The sequence below is a fragment of the Leptodactylus fuscus genome, chromosome 1, assembly GCF_031893055.1.
Source record: "Leptodactylus fuscus isolate aLepFus1 chromosome 1, aLepFus1.hap2, whole genome shotgun sequence".
Classification (NCBI taxonomy): Eukaryota; Metazoa; Chordata; class Amphibia; order Anura; family Leptodactylidae; genus Leptodactylus; species Leptodactylus fuscus.
In genome coordinates, this window is record NC_134265.1 from 44,424,451 (window position 1) to 44,445,779 (window position 21,329).

The window sequence follows — 21,329 nt, forward strand, 5'->3', positions numbered from 1 at the left end:
ATAACCCCCAAAAAATAAAAAAATTGGTGAAATGGATACCTTAGTTTTACAGGAAACTTACAGGTCAAGAATTGTGGGGTCCCATTGCCGTGACGGATCTTATCGCTAGAGACAACTGGTAGCAGAACTAGTAGAGTATTGTGGGGACACATTGTGCCATTACAGCTCTGTATAACTTTTCAGAGTCCGCAGGACCAGCCCATATAAGTCAATAACAAGGCAATATATATATATATATATATATATATATATATATATATATGTATATATGTTCCATATAACAGTATATACAATGATTGTCTATGACAATTCTTATCGATAGCAGGGCAGGGGTGAAGAAATCTGTGGGGTTTGTATAAGCCGTGTACAAAGTGCTATTCCAGATCCCGACTTATCTAGGTCATTGTACTAATAAATAAAATATGATTTGCATTAATAATTCACCAGTCAACATTTTACAACCAGATCCCGTCCCTTTAACAAGGTTAACATCAACGACTGAAATAAAATACTTTCCACATTTTACTTGTCAAATGCAATAAGTGAAGGAAGCTAACGCATGAGCCCGACGTCACCGGAGCAATTCTTCATCTATTTTCAGGTTATAGGTTTTAGTTTTAAAGGGATCCTATCATTAAAACTCATTTTTTTTCTGCCTAACACATCAAAATAGCCTTAAGAAAGGCTATTCTATTCCTACCTTTAGATGACTTCTCTGCGCCGCCGTTCGGTATGTAATTCAATTTTCGTCAGTATGCAAATGAATTCTCTCGCAGTACTGGAGGCGGGCCCCAGCGTTCAAACAGCACTGGGGGCGTCCCCAATGCTGCGAGAGAACTCTCCAGCGCCGCCTCCATCTTCTTCAGAATGGAGTCTTCTTTGCGTCGTCTTCCAGTGGTGGCTTCAAACTTCCAGGCCTCGGGCAGCCAACTGCGCATGCCTGCGGGCCACAAGAAAGTGGCAGCTTACAAAACTGTGTAAGCGGCCATTTTCTTGTGGCTGGCGGGCATGTGCTGTTGGCTTTGCCCTAGGCCTGAGGCCTAGAAGTTTGAAGCCTCCGCCGAAAGAAGACACAAAGAAGACCCCATTCCTGAAGAAGAAGGAGGCGGCGCTGGAGAGTTCCCTCGCAGCATTGCGGCCCGACCCCGGTACTGCGAGAGAATTCATACCGATGAAAACTGGGATATAAACCGAACCGCGGCACGGAGAAGATAACTAAATGTAGGAGAAGAATAGCCTTTCTTAAGGCTATTCCGACATGTTAGACAGAAAAAAATTAATTTTGATGATAGAATCCCTTTAATGAATTGCCTGAACCAGAGTATTAAAGTGCCCTTACAATATCAGATTGGTCTGACAACCGGCACCCGCTCTGATGAGCTGTTGGAAAGTGCTTAGACAAGCGCTTCAGCCTCGCCGCTGCTAACTAAGCACAGCGCCATACTTTGTATAGTGGTCGTACCAGGTACTGCGACTCAATCCCATTCAACCAAATTGGCCATGTGACCAATGGACATGATGTTACTGGCCTAAGAAGAGGCTATTGCAATAGTCTGAGTCTTCATACAACTGATCAATAAGGATGCTGAGAGTTACTAATATATTATTTCCTAAGGACAGTCATAGAGTCCTGTAAGACTTATTTATAAGATACAAAATTGAATTTACTGCTGACTGCAATACAGTAATATTAAAGGGGTATTCCAGTTTTAGCAAATTATTTGGTATCCACTGGATAACCATTGTGCTGCCCATAGGTAACCAGAACCGGGGTGTCATGTACATCCACTCCCGAGCCTAGTCACAAGACTGAATTTAGAGATGCTTGAGCATGTCTGTGGCATTGACCAAGATCTAAGGAGTGAAGACCTCTATCTCCACCAGTTCCTTAGAGATTGAATGAAGTGACATGCTTGACAGCCACTCCATTCAACTCCATGTGGTTTCACCTTCATCGGCCTAAACTATTCTGGACAACCCCTTTAATCCCCCATACACTAAGCACCAAACTGCATAGATCTAGGCACAGTAGCGATTTCCCTTCTGTAAGCTGTAATGTCTATGAAAAATACATGCAAAAATCCTACATGTATATTTTATAATGTAATATTGCTTAGGTTAGAGATCAGAGAAGAAATCTTGTTAATTCTGAAGCTTTCAGGAGAACATATGCAGTAGCAAAATCTTATCGGACTGTTCACCCTACACTGTCCTTCACGCATGCCTAGAGATCATCCTCCACACAGTCAAGCTTCTCAATCCCACCCAGCCTGTCTGCACCTCCAGAACACTTGGAGCGTGGCGTTCCTGCCCATAATCCCCTCACTCATCATGTCTTGCCCCGACTACTGCACTTCCCTCTTATCGGGCCGCATTGGGTTAATCTACCTTACCTGAATGGCTCAGAGGCCAGGGCCAATTCTGATCCCCAAACTCCTGCTATCTCTGCGTATAACCATGCTGCCGACTAAGTTGTGCATTAACCATATTAAAAAGTGATCATATTGGCATTACTGTGACACAAGGGCGGGGCAGAGGATTTGTTTGGGGCATGTCAGTAAAATATAGTGCTCAGGTATTGATTTCTTTTAACACATGGACTCAATGGCGCCAACTTTCTGTTAATCCAATTAAGTACGCAATAAAAGTGACTCACGAGAGCAGGTGGCGGGTGCACTGTATAAAGGTGTATATGGTGTATAAGGTTGTATATGGTGTATAAAGTTGTATATGACAAACCTAACTAACAGAGATGAGCGAACACTGTTCGGATCAGCCGTTCCGAACAGCACGCTCCCATAGAAATGAATGGAAGCACCTGGCACGTACACTTTGCCGGCGGCCGATCGCCGTTCCGGGTGCTTCCATTCATTTCTATGGGAGCGTGCTGTTTGGAACGGCTGATCCGAACAGTGTTCGCTCATCTCTACTAACTAATACTGCACATCTGCCCATGCGCGAATGTTGCAGCAGCAAATCCACCAAGAAAATTGAACATGTTAACACAGACTTAACCCAAATGAACATCCTTTAGCTCAAATGAACTCTTAAGTGCACCAGGGGCGGGGCCTTTTTGCCAGATAGCTTTGACTTAGGTAGAGGCTGAAAATGTAATTCCCTGGGTTGACATTGGACAGCAATTTTAGAGAACATTCAGAGCACTTTTGACTGTTTGTTGGCAAATCTGGCACATCAGTCCCACCTCCAGTGCACTTGGGGCTGTATATTCAGAATAATATGATTATCTCTGTATTGTTTCAATGGTTTGCCAGATAACTTTGACTTAGGTACAGGCTGAAAATTGAATTCCCTGGGTTCACATTGGACAGCAATTTTAGAGAACATACAGAGCACTTTTGACTGTTTGTAGGCAAATCTGGCAGATTAGTCCAACCTCCAGTGCACTTGAGGCTGAGTATTGAGAAAAAGCTGATTAGCTCTGTATTGTTCCATTGGTCTGCAGCCATATAGTGTTTCTGCTCCTATTAAAGGCCCCTATAGAGCATTATTATTGGTTCGGGAGGCGACTCCCTGTATAACCCTAATAGGTATTGTCACCTACTTATATATATGATATTTGCCTAGTTATGACATAATTCATCACGCATTTCCAGTATAGTTAGATTTACTGTACCAACTATGATTTACTGTGCCACCACCCACCATGGACAAGACTTTTTTTGATGGGGGGGTATCTTGGTTCCATCATCATTGCAAGAATTCTCTTTCCCTATTCCAGTACAGTTCTCCTCTATAGCAGCCATGATCTTGGTGTATGATTGAACGTCCTTAATAACCGAGCAGATGTTTTCGTCTAGAAACCTGCAGGTTGCAAACCTTTTAGAATGCAAGGCAGGGAGTCCACGACGTCTAACAGAATTAAGGTTTTTCTCAGAAGGATATTTCGCTCTGTACGAGGTGCCTGCTTTATCACCGGATTTTATCATCTTCACATTACAGAATCTCCGGTATCATTCTAAATGTCAAGGTTGTGTATTCGCTATGGAAGCCACATTTTCACGGTGTATACTGTATTTGCATCTTTTACTACTTTTAAACACATGAACATAAAAACATAAAAAGATATTTATGGCAAAGCCATAGATTAGAATATAATATCTAATTTGTGGAAATCTGGGAACATTTGGAGTTCTTTGCCTTCGGTAATAGAAATCTCTGAGCAATGTCAAAGGGTTTTAATCCCTCTACAGATCCCTATCATTTAGGAAATCAGTGTGAGAAATGTCATTGGCAGCATATTTACTCTTTCACCCCCAGGACAGTATACAGTAGATTGTGAGCGAGAGACACTAGATGCTGCTGGAGAACAGCCCATCCTAAACTGCCTCCAGAGGGAGCCCTCTCAACAGAGACGTTCTACTCATATCCTACTGAATGGAAGGAAACTTCTGTCACCAGAGCCCAGTGTATCAAGCAGTCCTGCAGATAGATAGGTTAGGATCACCTCACCTGAAACAAATGTTGTTTTCCCCTTATAAATTGGTGCCCCCGATGCTGAGATATGGATGTTTTTCCTTGGAGCAATGAGGGTAGTGTTGCTTACCTATTTAGAGCAATGGTAATGCCCTTGGTGCTCCAAAGGGCTCATTTGCATATTGACAAATACAGTGATATCTTGGAAACGGGGGCAGCAATTCACACGGGCAAAACACCATTTGATCCAGGTGAGCTTAACCTATCCATCTACAGGGTTGGGTTGATACGCTGGTAGTGGTGATCGTAACCTATCTATCTGTGGAGCTGGGTTGATATGCTGGTTCTGGTGACACTAACCTATCTATCTGCAGGACTGGGGGTGATATGCTGGTTCTGGTGACACTAACCTCTCTATCTGCTCAGCTGGGTTGATATCATGGGTTCTGGTGACACTAACCTATCTATCTGCAGGACTGGGTTAATATGCTGGGTTCTGGTGACATTAAACTATCTGCAGGGATGGTTGATATGCTGGGTACTGGTGACCCTAACCTATCTATCTGCAGGGCTGGGTTGATATTCTGGGTACTGGTGACCCTAAGCTATCTGATTGGTTGTTTAATGGACTGACATCCAGAATGGACTTTTTCATATCTGGAGAGACCAGTATGTGCTATTTTTCCGCCATATGGTGGAAAGTTGCTTATTTTGGACAGGAGAACATTCTAGTGGAGTTTATTTCGCTCTCAGTTCCACAAACACCTCCGTATCGTCTGTACAGTTGCCACCTCCAAGACAAAATAACCCCCAAGTGTTACAGCGAACAACATCATAGTGTGAGTGAATGTCAGAACAGGAAATCAATGATGTGTGCTGTGATATGAGCGCCGAAACAGTAGATAACGCCTTGTGCTGACAATAAGTAAAATAAAGCACCTTTATTATCTGCACTAAGGATGTGTAAGGAATTTTCTGTACTTTCCTTATCAGCTCTTAGAACCCAATGACGGCTCTTAGTAAAGGTCAAGAATTGTTTATACGAAACCAAAAGGAAGAAGAAGCAGCCAAAGTTCATTCTGCAGCAAAACTTACAGAACCTGACGGGCGATCCTGCACCGACAGCTAAAAGCTTAGGGCACGTTCACATGGAAATTTTTGTCAGGCAGAAAAAAAAATCTGCTTCAGTTTCTTGAAGAAGATTCTGAAGCTTTTTATGAAGAGGTTTCTGAAGTCTTTTGTTTGGCATGCGGGGTTCTATTTCCTAATACATCTAGCATTCCTGAAGCGTTTTTTGCAAAAATTGTCTCAGCAAACTTTTTATAGTTTCGTTTTGCCTCGCAATCATTTCTATGGGAGGTTTAGGAAGAATCCACTTGTAGATAGGGCATGATGGGGTTTTTTTTTCTCTAGCTGTAAAAATATCCAGTACATGGGGCATTATACCGTGTGGGTGCTAGTAAATGAGACATTCTGCCATATGCACACCAGCAAATGAGGTATTATACCATATGGGGCCAGTAAATGGGGCATTATACTATGTGGGGGCCAGTAAATGAGGTATTATACTATGTGGGGGCCAGTAAATGAGGTATTATACCATATGGGGCCAGTAAATGGGGCATTATACTATGTGGGGGCCAGTAAATGAGGTATTATACTATGTGGGAGCCAGTAAATGGTGCATTATACTATGTGGGGGCCAGTAAATGGTGCATTATACTGTGTGGGGGCCAGTAAATGAGGTATTATACTATGTGGGGGCCAGTAAATGGTGCATTATACTGTGTGGGGGCCAGTAAATGGCACATTATACTATGTGGGGCCAGTAAATGGGACATTTTACTATGTGAGGGCCAGTAAATGGGGCATTATACTATGTGGGGACCAGTAAATGGAGCATTATACTATGTGGAGACAGTAAATGGTGCATTATAATATATGAGGGCCAGTAAATGGGACATTTTACTATGTGAGGGCCAGTAAATGGAGCATTATACCATGTGTGTGCCAGTAAATGGGGCATTATACTATGTGGGGGCCAGTAAACGGCACATTATACCATGTGGGTGCCAGTAAATGGGGCATTATACTATGTGGGCGCCAGTAAACGGCACATTATACCATGTGGGTGCCAGTAAATGGGGCATTATACTATGTGGGTGCCAGTAAATGGGGCATTATACCACGTCGGTGCCAGTAAAGAAGATGTTATACCATATGAGTGCTAGCAAATGGGACAGTATACCATGTGGAGGCCAGTAAATGAGACATATTGTGTAAGGGCCAGTAAATGTGATGTTATACTGTGTGAGGGCCAGCAAATGGGGCATTATACTATGTGGGGGCCAGTATACAGCACATTATATTATGTGGGGACAGTAAATGGGATATTATACCATGTGGGTCCCAGTAAAAGAGATGTTATACCATATGGGTGCTAGTACATGGGGCAGTATACCATGTGGAAGCCAGGAAATGAGGCATTATATTGCATGAGGGCCAGTAAATGTGACATTATACTGTGTCGGGGCCAGCAAATGGGGCACTATACCATGTGGGGGCCACTATATGGGTCATTATGCCATGTGGAAACCTCCTGGGGGCAGTATATGGGACATTATAAAATATGGGGCAAATAAATGGGGCATTATACCATATGGGGTCCAGGAAAAGGTGCTATACTGTGTAGGGGTCCCAGTCAGAAGTTTGCTATGGGGCCCAGTCTTTGCCTGTTATGCCTCTGAGCCAACCACAGACCACCACAATCCTACAGAAGAATATTTCTAGATCTTCTTCGATACTGCACATTATTGCCGGCAGGTTAATGATTTGTGACGTTCTTTTCTCATTTGCAGCATTATTGATGAGACACGAGTAAAACCTTTTAGGAACGGATTCTGATGACCCATACAGTTTAACCAATATCAGTCAGGATCTGAAAAAAGTCCAACATTTCTGTATCATAAGTCAGCAGTGTTCTGCATATTGGATTGTAGACGTCGCCTACCGCCCTGAGCATTGCTTGTAGTGATAACATTAGTTAGGAGGACGTGAGACTGTGCAGTAATTGAGGCGAACCTGTCTGGATGTGGCAGCTTGCTCAGCAGTATGTTAATGCTCGGCAACATTCACCTTGATATAACCTTCAGACGCTTAGTAATTGCATGAAAGTAATCTCGAAACCATCTACCTCGCTATGCCTCGGATATCTTACGAGCCCCCTCCAAAAAAGCAGCAGACGGCAGGTTTTTGGGAGACGATAATAAATTAGTAAAGAGCAGAGGATATAGGATTTCCTCCGCAACACATGTCACTGGTTTGTAACAGTTAATGGAACACGATCAATTCATTGTTGCTATGACGGTCGGGCATATTTAGGTTGATTACAAAATTCGCCTCTTAATGCTTCATTTGGTGCTTTGTGATGCGCACGTTACACCGCGAGTTGTGTCAGGACCAAGTACTGTACTGTAGGGTATATGGCTAAGCAGTCAGAGATATCTGTGCCATTGCTTTCTGACAGCAAAACAGATGTCTAGCTACAATTGTCATTGTATGTGTTCCCAGCTCTTTTTATTTCTTATTTTTTTTTAGTATTTTTGTAGTGTATAAGGCCCAAAGCATGGGCTGCACACAGGGGACACGGGGATGTCATTAAATGAATAGGAGCCATGGAAGCACAGGTTTCAAAATAGGATTTATCTGATGCGGTCCGGACTGTCGAGCCGCATACGGGACCGTGAAAATCACGGGCCCATTGAAAAGAATGGGTCAGTGGGCTATCCTTGAAATACACAGATAGCACACTGACCCACACCATGGTCATCTGCCAGGGGCCTAAAGCTCTGTTCACATTTGCATTGCGGATTCCATTCACAATCAATACCTAATCCTGGATAATTCCTACAACAGTATCCAATGAATCATAACCATGTTTACTGGGCTCCAATGTGGTGTCATTTTTATGGGAAGACTAGTACTACAGACTATGCTACTTTTCAGGTCTACGGCTAAAGCCCCATGTACCTGAAACGCTGCCTTTTCGTTGCAGATTTTTGAATGGGTTGAGCAGAAGGTAGAAGTATAAGAACATCCTATATATTTACCATTCCTTTTGTAGCCCCTCTTGGCTTTGGTTTAAAAAAATCGCAACAAAATCTGCAACAAAAAAAGCTGCGCTTTCGCAACGTGGAACAAAATCTGCAATGTCTCTAAATGCATGTGTGAACTCAGGACTCAACTGCGACTTGAATTTCCGAGGTAATAGACAGAAGAAAGGGGCCGACTAACCCACCGGAACATCAAGTGATGCTCAAGTAGACTTAGGCTCTGACACAATAGTTGCATCCAAAAGTCCGGCATAAAACATACTCATTCGGTGCTGACTTCATCATCAATTGCTTGACATGATCGACAAATAACCTATTAGACCTTATTGATTGTCTATTGTGTGTAATGAATAGAACCATTTCCTATGGTGCCTCAGTCTAAAGCAGGGTCCATAATAAAATGGGGTGCCATATGAGTTGCTGGTTCACACCACTACATCCTATTTCGGATGTCCAATGGATGTCCAACACTTCCTTCACCCCTTATCAGACCTTGTAGAAGATAAGGGTCATTGGCATTTCACAACCAAAAAGAATATTTTTCTATAGGATCATCCAATGTGTGTACCAAAATTTTTGAACAAAAGAAAAAAGTTGGGGATATGTGTACACTTAAAATATAACTTTAAATAAATAAGTTAAAATAAAGTAACCATTTTACTGAAAACCATATCCAAATACACCAATAAAAAATTGTGTGTGTGTCTTCTTTTGTATATTTTTCAATGGGTATTGAAGGGATGCGCCCATATAAACAGGAGTATATATTGTTTCACTTTATTTAACATATACCCCTCAATCATACATAGCCATACCCTTTCTTTAATTCCTTCAGTCATAAACCCAATAAAGGGTTAAGAATCTTCATTTAGCATTCACACCCATTGTTCACACTCATTGTTAGGTCAGCTATGAAGACTAAGGGCAGACTGACTGGGGGTATTTGCTAAGCTAGATGGAACGCTGTATTGTTTAGACCCTATCAACCCGCACAAACATACACACACAATTGCAAGTGTCAAGTGGCTAGTGAGCCACCAAGTTAGCTGCCTGACGCGTTTCTGCTTAGTTGCTCATCAGAGGCATAGCGATTTGAACATTTATATCATTGGAAGCGCAGTCACGAGCATGTGGCGCCCGGTCGGCTCAGATGGTAAGCCGCCATTGTCTATCGTGTGTAATGAATAGAACAATTTCCTATGGTGGCCATGAATCTCAGTCTAAAGCAGGGTCCATAATAAAATGGGGTGCCATATGAGTTGCTGGTTCACACCACTACATCCTATTTCGGATGTCCAATGGATGTCCAACACTTCCTTCACCCCTTATCAGACCTTGTAGAAGATAAGGGTCATTGGCATTTCACCCCTCCTGGTGTGCTAAAGGCGTCCATGATCAAAGCCTAATATAACAATCCCAGAGGAAGCCTGTACATATCAGCTTGAACACATCAAAGAAAATCTTTCAAGGAAACATCTTTCTGGAAATGATCTCCATCCTGATAAAGTCCCTAAAGAGAATTGAAGGCGTCTTGATCAATATGAATGTAGCATTGAATAAATATCCACCTTATTGGCAATATAACCATGTAGCAGAGTCGATTAGACCTTCTCAAGTAACACATTATTCACATTGATCCATCAAGTCACTGCATCTATACTTAATATGGAGTCTACGGTGAAAAACCCATCAGAAACACAATCGGAGATGAAGCAGGCCACCGATCCATCCGATCCTGAAGAAGACACTGAAGTCTATGATGTAATTATCTTGTCATCTAATTAGCTCAGGAATGACACAGCAGCCGAGCTGAAAACCCGATTTTTTTTCTTCTTAAGGACCCAGTTGGGTTTGCTGCGTGTAATACATCATCTCGTCCTCTGTGTGATGAACCTCACCGGCTGCCAACATTTCACAAAATCGCATTACTCATCACCCTATCCAAACGCTCCATGAATGAATAGCATTAAATTGGTTTTTGCAGCCTCTATTTAATCAATAAATGGCTAAGTGGCGGCAGACCTGGAACACAATAGAGCCAAATAATGGTCAAGACCTTGATCTTTTAGATGTCTGTCGAAGATTACCCCGCTAGAGCATTGGGTGACAAAATCCTTCTCAAAGGAGCAGACATTTTACAGATCAAGAGTCAGAAGATTTCACTCATTTGATGATCTGATAGAAATGTTGTTGCACAGATAGTAGATTGAGGACTTTAGAAGTTCACTAGTATTGGCCAAGTAGAGGAAACCCATATGGATATCTATAGAAAAAGCCCAAAAATTAGACTGGTGCAAAGGACATGTGGAGAAGTTGCCCCATCAACATCCAGGATCTACCATTGACTACCATGCTCTTACAAGATCTTCCACCAATTACAGCTCTTTGCGTCCTTCAACAGGCGCCCTTTTACTGATTCTGATGCTGTTGGAATTGTTTCTCTAGCCCCCAATATTCCTGAGCAATTGGTGGTGTTAATTTCATCACCCAAGACTCTAATTAGACTCCCTACTGTCAGATGGGCGGTCTTTGGTTGGAGCAGACAGTCTGGGACAACCCACCTGACAGTAGAGAACATAACAGGAATGATTGCTCAGAAATGGTGGGGCTAGAGAACAAATTCCAACTGTGCTAGAATCAGAGGAACGGCACCTACTAAAGAGTTGGAGTTGGTCAAGGGGTGAAAGGTCCTCTTGTGACCATACTCAGTGGGGCCACTTTTCTTGTTCTTACTTCATCAATCAGGTCCTCTTATTATGAACTTACCAAAATGTTCTACCAAGGCTGTATTATCCTCCATAATCGAAGACTACCAGAACTTAGTCCACAAAAAGGTCGGTCATACAAACGATTCCTTCCAACATCACAATTAACATACACACTTGGCTTGGCCAAGGATGCATTTGTCCTCAACAGAAGTGAGCTTCAACCAGACAGCTCTGGTGAGGAAGACATAGGGGATGAAGATGCAACAAATAAAGTCTCTTAAAAAAAATGGGAGCTACAAAAATACGTGAGACAAAGTATTGGACATGTTGAAATCCAAAATGTTCATCCCTTCTTTTCCCAAACATCTTCTGTCGGAGGAGATTTGGAACATGGTCATGGTTACAACAGATGGTCAGGAGGTCCCGATGCAGCTTTGGACAACCTTACATGGTACACTTAACCAGCACTGAAGCTTCTTCAGCAACACTTATGGCCCTTTGCGCAGGGGACAGACACACAACTCCATTCTAGAGTAAGGGACTGTACAATGAGTGGCCAAAAGGTCTGCCATGCCAGAGAAAAGGCCAAAGAGACCCTTCAGTCTCCATGATCATCATGGTATGCTATATCCAACAATATGCCATAACAATCAGGGATAGGATACCGCTTTAATGTGTACCTTCTTCCTATACTTTCCCTTGGCCTCCCATGCTATAAAGTCAGGGATGGACCACCAAGGCTGTTACATTTATTAGCTATGTAGTGGATATGTAACAGATGTCTTACACTGGAAAACTCCTTTAATTGTAGGCATGTAAAGCTCGAATATTTGCCTGTCTGAACTACAGTAACAGGACCTGGCTATAACCAGTGCTACGGATCGCTGTACTCATTGCCTCCGTCATACTGAAGTGTATCATTCATGTCTGACATACACATGGAAAGGTCAGAACACTTCCAACTCTGTTTTACAGAAGGAAAGAAAGAAAATATCTGCGTGAAGTGTATAGCCGACAGTAAGCGGTGCTAGGAAGTTGTTAATATTCACTGTGTGTCTGGCCCGGGAGTGACATAATTCAGAGTGTACTGTAAATGGATGTGACAATAAGACCTAATCCAATATTTCCTGCAATGTTCAGCAGAAAAGTCAAGAGTCAAACAATAAAACAAAGTTTAAATTATCCGAGAAATATCAAAAGGGTCAGGAAGTCCAATGTCAAAATGTATCTGCTTTACCTCTATCTTCTCTGTGTTTACTCTATCTATCTATCTATCTATCTATCTATCTATCTATCTATCTATCTATCTATCTATCTCATCTGTCTATCAATTTTATCTATCTATCTATCTATCTATCTCTCATATCTATCTGTCTATCATTATCTATCTATCTATCTATCTATCTATCTATCTATCTATCTATCTATCTATCTATCTATCTCTATCTATCTTTCTATCTATCTATCTATCTATCTATCTATCTATCTATCTATCATGTCTATCTATTTATCATCTCTATCTCATTGCTTTCTATGATCCATTTATCGATACATCTTTCGTTCACATATCTATCCATCGAATATCTATCTATATATGCTTCATTTACATATCCATGTATCTTTTGCATATCAATCTTTCTATGTATCTATTTCTCTATAACATTTCCTATTTTCTAATTCTGGACAGATCATATAAAGAAGACCTTTCTCCGCCACCACCAACTCCAGAGTTGGAAATTTTTCTCTAGCCCCCGCCATTCAGCACCAGATATGCTAATTAATTCAATATTGTCAGGTGGGTGGACCCTGTCTTGTTCCAGCCCAGGCCCACCCCATTGACAGTAGAGAAGCTAACTAGCATTGGGTGCTGAAAATAATAGCACTGATTACTCCCTCATGAGTACAGAATTTTTTTTTAACTGTTATAGAATCAGTGGAGCAGCACCTATTATAGGATGCAAAGAGTTGGAGTTGGTGGAGGTGGTGAAAGGACAATAAAAGCGAGTACTATTCGAAACGGTAGTTTTGAATAGCACGCTCCCATAGGAATGAATGGGAGCGGCTGGTGCGCAGGGGGGTTAAGCGGCAGTACGCCGGCCCCGGTTGCGTCCATTCATTCCTATGGGAACATGCTATTCAAAACCACCGTTTCGAATAGTACACGCTCATTTCTAGTCCTAATAATGAACACTATAAAACACAGCTGAGAATGCAAGAGAAAAATGTTCATGACTCACATGACATATGAACATGCTACAAAATATGGGTGATTTCCAGATAAACAACTACACAGACATATATGAAAAATACTGTTATTAAAGGGGTTAACCAACATTATACTTAGTATAGGTCATTATTTGCAATGAGTGAGAGTCAACAACCGGGCCTTACAAAATCAGCTAATGATAGCACAGTGTACAGAGCTGGAAACTGAGGGCCCCGCATACAATGCAGTGCAACTATTACAGCTCTGGAAGCTGAGGGCCCCGTATACAGTGCAGTGCCACTATTACAGCTCTGGAAGCTGAGGGCCCCGCATACAGTGCAGTGCCACTATTAAAGCTCTGGAAGCTAAGGGCCCTGTATACAGTGCAGTGCCACTATTAAAGCTCTGGAAGCTAAGGGCCCTGTATACAGTGCATTGCAACTATTACAGCTCTGGAAGCTGAGGGCCCCGCATACAGTGCAGTACCACTATTAAATCTCTGGAAACTGAGGGCCCCGCATACAGTGCAGTGCCACTATTAAATCTCTGGAAACTGAGGGCCCCGCATACAGTGCAGTGCCACTATTACAGCTCTGGAAGCTGAGGGCCCCGCATACAGTGCAGTGCCACTATTACAGCTCTGGAAGCTGAGGGCCCCACATACAGTGCAGTGCCACTATTAAATCTCTGGAAGCTGAGGGCCCTGTATACAGTGCAATGCCACTATTACAGCTCTGGAAGCTGAGGGCCCTGTATACAGTGCAGTGCCACTATTAAATCTCTGGAAGCTGAGGGCCCTGTATACAGTGCAATGCCACTATTACAGCTCTGGAAGCTGAGGGCCCTGTATACAGTGCAGTGCCACTATTACAGCTCTGGAAGCTGAGGGCCCCGTATACAGTGCAGTGCCACTATTACATCTCTGGAAGCTGATAGCCCCGTATACAGTGCAGTGCCACTATTACATCTCTGCAAGCTGATAGCCCCGTATATAGTGCAGTGCCACTATTACATCTCTGGAAGCTGAGGGCCCCGTATACAGTGCAGTGCCACTATTACAGCTCTGGAAGCTGAGGGCCCTGTTTACAGTGCAGTGCCACTATTACAGCTCTGGAAGCTGAGGGCCCCGTATACAGTGCAGTGCCACTATTACATCTCTGGAAGCTGAGGGCCCCGTATACAGTGCAGTGCCACTATTACAGCTCTGGAAGCTGATAGCCCCGTATACAATGCAGTGCCACTATTACATCTCTGGAAGCTGAGGGCCCTGTTTACAGTGCAGTGCCACTATTACAGCTCTGGAAGCTGAGGGCCCCGTATACAGTGCAGTGCCACTATTACATATCTGCAAGCTGAAGGCCCCATTACAGAGCTGCTTTGCAGAGGGCCCCGTATACAGGGCAGTAACACTATTACACCTCAGCTCCTATTCTCCAGACCCATCTACTTACCAGATGCCAAGTCACTATGGATATCATATTAATGACATATCGTAAGGACAGCTCATCTATTGTGTCATCCCCTTTAAGGGTAGATTATTGGCGGTTACAGTACAGGCTATATTCACTTGCCCAACCAATTGTTATTGTCCCAATGCAATGTATTGCCTACTAAATTCATGGCTATTTCCCTTGACTCATTTGCTGTGACCTTTTGTACCCTAGTAAATACATACAAATTGGGGAGGGGGTTACTACATATACAATGCCAATGACTATGCTAAAAAGGAACATATTGCCAAACTTTTTATGTATTTATTAGAACCAGACATCTATCACTTTTTTCTAATCTGTTTTTATTTTTAGATTGTAAATTGAATTATTCTATTTTCTGCAGAGGATTAAGGGCCATCTTGCCTGAGCTTCTCCTCTAACAACAATTAGTGGTGTGCTTTACAGCAGGGTCAGGGCAATAGTCACTAAAAGACTAGAGCCGACTCATTGAGGTCTATGGGACAGTATCCTAGACATGCTCTGTGCAGGGACGAGGAGTAGATGAGCTGTGACGTCATCTAATGTCAGTAGTAGATACAATATGACATTATTCACAGAGCTACTACCTTCTATTGTAATGCCTATGGAGGTCTTTTATTCTATTGTTATGCTATTTCTTTAATATGTGATTTAATTTTGTGGTGACCTCTGCAAAGACAACCTCTACAGATTTTAGTAAGTGTCAGTCTAGGTTTAGGCAAAGTGGCCAGAGTGAAAATTGCAGTATTTTTAGATTGTGACCATGGAAAATGGTAAATATAAAACATGGTTTAAAAAGTAGGTCATTTTCTGGCGACACCTTCCCTTCCCTTGTATTGCTCAACAATACAAAGTACAAAGTCATTATAACCAAAGCTGTTACGTTAATGGGACTACAATCCTAAAGCACGTATGACGTGAAGACTTACATATGTCTGACTATTATTGTCGTAAAAGATAACATTTATGGAGTGTTGACACAATCAGATCATAGACCAGAGGAAAGAAATCCTGAAGCTCCTTCCTATGTTTACTCTGATAAACTCAAGTGATCAGGATTGTAAGGTGAATACTCCATGTGTTCCATATTCATTACCTTTGGAAGAAGGGCTAAAGGGGTTGTCCCATTACGGACACATCCCCTATACACAGGACAGTGGACAAGTGTCGCTGGAGGCCTAATCGTTGGGTCGCCCAGTGATCAGGATGGTGGGGAGGTCCAAAAGTCCCCCTAAAGCCTGTGTGTGAATGGATCGCCAGTGTACTTGTGTGACCGGGGCTACATTAATTTCTATGAAGCTTCTGGGACTGTAATCTCCGACATTGCCCACAGTCCCATAGCAGTGAATGGAGTTCCGATCATGCAAGCGAACTAGTGCTCCATTCACAAAGAGGCCTTCGGAGGTCTTTCCTCCTGATCGCCGATCAGGCCCCCAGTGATCAGACACGTATCCCCTATCCTGTGAAAGGGTATAAGTGTCCATAAAAGGGACAACCCCTTTAAGATAGGGCCTAAAGGAGTTTTACCATGAGATCATTGGGGGTCTGACCACGGGGATTGCCACCAATTGGGTTGGTTTGTCTCCCCCAAACTCACATATCATTTTCACAATATCAGTAGTGACAACGCATCTTTTTAGGAAATTGTTATTCATGCAATTTCCTGATATATTCTTTACAAAAACTCTCAAGGAATTTTCCAAGTTTTACATGAACTGCTTATATTCTGGTTACGCCTATGTACACGGGGTTGTCATATGGCCTTTTTCATGTGCAATTTCAGACTGACTCTGCAGATCTTAGGCCCGGTTCACATCTGCATTCAGGGAGTCTGCTTGGCGACACCCCAAATGGAAACCTGTATGCATAAAAAAGCGGCTACCTGGGAAACCCACAGACCCCCTAGACTATAATGGGATCCATGTGGTTTCCGCACAAAAGATGGCGAAAGAAAAGTCCTGCAAGCAGCACTTTTATCTCCGCATGTTTTGTGCGGCAAACCACACAGACCCCATTATAGTCTATGGGGTTCGCGGGTTTCCTTAGGTAACTACTTTTTTATGTGTATCAGTTTCCATTCAGGGGGTCCTCAAGCGAACTCTCCGAATGCAGATGTGAACCGGGCCGTAGTCCCATTCCATATACCCTATCAATGTACATAGACATCATGGAGGGGATCCCTGTCATTCTGGTGAACCCAGCCCACCCATATATTACATCACTTCAACTGAACTGACCTTTGCAGGGAAACTTACAGTTGGCCACGACTTACCCTGGCAAGTAAAGCTACATGGAAGCCATTTTTGTTATCAAAAAGGGGATGATAGGGATATTAAGAGTTAAAATAATTAAGCATTAAGTTTGTACATAGGTATGTAGTCAGGTGACGAGACGTGACCATGTTTACATGTATTTGCATTTGATATATAGTTGTATATTTTAGGATTATTTTTTACATCTTGTTTGATCCCCATATTCATACAAAGCAAATTACGTCATGTGCGAACCTATGATATATAAAGTGCTATAACACCCGATACATCATATATGGGAAAGCTGCAAAAAGACATAAATATCCACATATAACTCAAAGCAATGTAACCAGGGACACGTATGGAGTGTTTTTGACATGGGAACCTGCGTTACCCTCATCCCCGAGCTCCGTCTCTGCAGGACTGGCCTGCCTTATCTGATCAGTTTCTGCAAATAACATTGCAGAGAAGCAGAACCAACACAGGACAGGGTCTAACAAGCCGATGCTTTCACACACCACACTCTTCTCATTCCATCTTCCTCCAAAATTCTTTAACCCAAAACGCAGACTTTTTGTTCCAAGGCAGTAAGAGCTTTCCATTCCCTAAGTAACACGCCAGTAATACAAGACTTGACATTTCATTACATTCCCCCGTATGTTTTTTTCCTGTGACCAGCTGAAGGTTATATCAACTCCTTACCATATCCAAGAATGTCTCCGAAAAGGAAAATTATTGACGTGCATCATTTTCGCAGGGCCTGCTACATTAACTTCCCAGCTGTTTTTTTCCTTTCACAATTTCGATGGATTTAATCCAAAATCTAACAGCAACGCTGTCGGAGTCATAGGTTATTGCCAGTAATATATTCCATGAACACATCAATGTCCAGGAGGTGAAGAAGAAATTATCACAGTGATTCACGGGCATCGGTCCATCCATTTATGCCACAATGTTCAGATCAAAAAACAAGAAACTAGCCAAAAATAGGCAACAACAAAAAATTCCAAAAAAAAAAGTTCTCTCGAGCTCAGGCATTAATGCCTTGTGCGGTGAAGAATAAACCTGTATTGCGGAAGGTAGTTAGTCACATCGGCGATTTGGGCTGTGGACGCCTCACAGGAGTTACCCAATATGTCTCCAACTTGAAATTGCTTTGCCATATTGCCAAGGGAAATTTCTTGTCTCTTCTTCGTAAAATCCAAGCTCATTTACGTCCATGTAAACAGTTTTTTTTTTCCTTCTTATATTCCTTGGAAGGTGCAAGGCGGCGAACAGGCTATAGCTGGTGCTTAGTATGTTGCCTCTCCTTAAAGATCCGGCTTCCTATGTCTTTCCTGTTGCTGTCATGTGCCCCATTCCTATATGACGCTGGACCTCATAAAAGGCTGGATACTCCCCTGCAATAAAATGACTAAACTATTGATCTTGTTTGATGCCTCGTCCATTTGCATATCTCAGAGCCATATTAACGCCTTCTGATAAAACTGCAAGGTGGAGAATAGGATCATAGGTGCCAGTCACATGCCAGTGTTAAATCCCATTCATGATCTCTGCGGGTAAGAGTCATTATACTTGGCCTGGGCTTTCCTTGCAGGGTGTGCAGCTTGTGAGCAGTTGTCAGGTTACAAGTTGCTGCTTTTATCCCGGTTCACCTTGCTAGTTGTAGCTCCGCGCCTTGGATTGCAGCTCAGGACTCTTGCACACTCTATGGCACTGTACTCTTGCTCTGCAGCAGAATGGGCTTCAGCCTGCAGTGAGAGCTGCCTGACAGAGGATGAGCTAGCATCGAGGGGGTCCTCTAGGTGGGTTCTCTGCACTCAGCCTATCCCAATGCCCACTACAGGGACGGAGAGAATAATGTGCACACAATAAGTGAGCGCAATGTAAAAATGAATCAGTAGGAAAATAGAAAGTGATTTTCTTCCATCATTCATGTGTGTACATAGCAGCTTCAAATACGATCATCCATAGCACCCGATAGCTCATTTTAGCCAGAACTTTTTTTTTCCAATTTTCCTTCCTTCGGAAATATTCATGATTTATTCTGAATTTATAGGAGTTTGAAAACTTACTGCAAATAGGATTAGCAAATATTACAGCTACATGGAAAATACTGTGATACTGGTACATCTGGATCCTGACTCTTCTTACTACATGCAGTATAATCCTTATTCACAATCCTGTTTGTCATGGACGGGGGCTGTCAGTGTACAACACAAATGGCACAGGGATCCTTTAAAGGGTACCTGAATTTGCATCAAGAGTTGAAATGTGCAGGGTCTTGCAGGGCAGGCTTTTCTATAACTGTATAAGCCCTTATAAATGGTGTCCTATTAGTTTTTGCTGCCAACCACATTAGGATTGCATCAGTGGCGTAACTGGGAATGGCGGGGGCCCCGTGGCGAACTTTTGACATGGGCCCCCCATCTAGGACTTCACACAAGTAGACCTGAAGCCTTTCAGGGCCAGGAGAGGCTATGGGTATAAGCAACAAGGAACAGTCTGTTCCTCTCCCCCATCCATTACTGATACTGTTCTGCCAGGAGTAACTGTACTGTAGCAAACAAATAGCTGAGAGAAGCCTGAGTGACCATAATATAGGTGATCCAGGAACACAGTCAGTAAAGCTGCTTGCTGTCTGTGAGTAATATACCTTCTGTAATTAGACAAGCAGGCAAAAGTACATACAAGTAGATAGAAGTATTTTTTCTTACATCATAAACTGTGAGATTTGCAGAATGTTGTGTCCTTTGCACAGAGCAACAGTCTGCAGAGATGTGTGGCGGCTGTGAGGAAAATCAACCCCTCCCAATTCAGTGTATGAAGAAGGAACAGAACCTTCTTACTCGACTCACTGTAAAGACTTCTTGCTTATCTAAAGTTTCCATGGACTGACCTTGGCTAGAAAAAGGAAGTGAACTACAAATTATCTAGAAGGGAGTCACCTAGTGGCCAGAACTTTAGAGGGGTTTTCAGGTAGAAAGCAGCTACATTTTTGTTAAGTACATTGCATTTTGGTTCAGAATTGAAAAAAACATGGAGATGGAGACGTCTTACTTTGGCAAGTTGGCTATAGGCGCGTGAAAATCATGGACAGCGCACGGATTGCATCTCTGTTCTTCATGGATCCAGTAAAGCACAAAAGATAAAGCCCCTTTACCTAACATGTTACAAGTAAGAAGCAAAGGTTTGCTTAGATTATTTCTCATGGCTTTTCAATGGCTCTGCAGCAAGTTATCAGATGGAGGTTAAGCTACATCTGAACCTTCATCCTACTCCAGAGGTCCTGTCTTATTCTTGTCAAGCAGGACAAAAAGTTATTGGCTGCTCTGAAGTGAACAAAGGGTCAATATTCAGAGACCTAGAGGTGGAAAAAAGAGACTGTGTGCCCACCAGTCCTCAGCTCAATTATGTGGAGGTTCTCATTGCTATGAACACTAGGTGGTGCCATACAATGTAAGCAAATGTCACACTGTAACGCTATACTGGATCACTTTTTACCAGCATGTAAATATACCGCCAAATTGATCTTTAATGGTGCGACAAACCCTTTACGCTTTTAATTTTTTTTTTTTATTACCAATAAATCAGATGAATGTGTCCTTCATAATCGCATCCGGCACTCTTTCTAAGTCGAGACGAGTTCATCATCAAATTTTGTGTGCTATATTGGTGCTGGTAGAGGAATGACATGCAAACATGAGGCAGCCAAGTTAGCAAATGTTGATCCAGGAGAATCTGAATATATGGCCCCTGAGGTTGCAAAGCCCCAAAATAAAATTCTACCGAACTTGGGCTGAACTCCTTTTGTTGGCTTAGTCCTGGTCTCTGCAGGAGGAAATATTCAGTAGCCCCTTGCGGAAGATGGGAAGAGTGATGACAACCTTGCAGCTATTTCTGAAATGAATCTATCAGCAAGTTCATGGGTCAGTCTAAACCAATATACACTAAGGAGAGCAAGAAGACACCTAACCCCAGACGGCTGCAAATAAGCCCATAGCCAAATGCCTACATGTTATGCAACCTAAACCAGGGAAAATGCAAATCGATGCCATAAATATATAGTTCTATTATAATAACTCAAGTAGACATTAGTGATGGTTCGTTCTGCAAATATTCTCCTGCGAGTATTTCGGTTCAAA

General features: G+C 42.6%; 1 protein-coding gene across 4 annotated transcripts in view; it reads right to left on the minus strand.

Annotated features, from left to right (window-relative positions):
* The window catches only part of PDE4D (phosphodiesterase 4D), a 919,557-nt gene that overhangs the window by 338,653 nt on the left and 559,575 nt on the right, over positions 1 to 21,329 (minus strand). Inside the window, exon 1 of one of the 4 annotated variants that reach the window (XM_075269769.1) lies at positions 17,887 to 18,431. The exons of the other annotated variants lie outside the window; for them this stretch is intronic. Coding sequence (XP_075125870.1) covers positions 17,887 to 17,933 — 47 coding nt within the window. The 5' untranslated portion in view covers positions 17,934 to 18,431. Of the gene's footprint in view, positions 1 to 17,886; positions 18,432 to 21,329 lie in introns of those variants that run through there. 4 annotated transcript variants of the gene reach the window in all.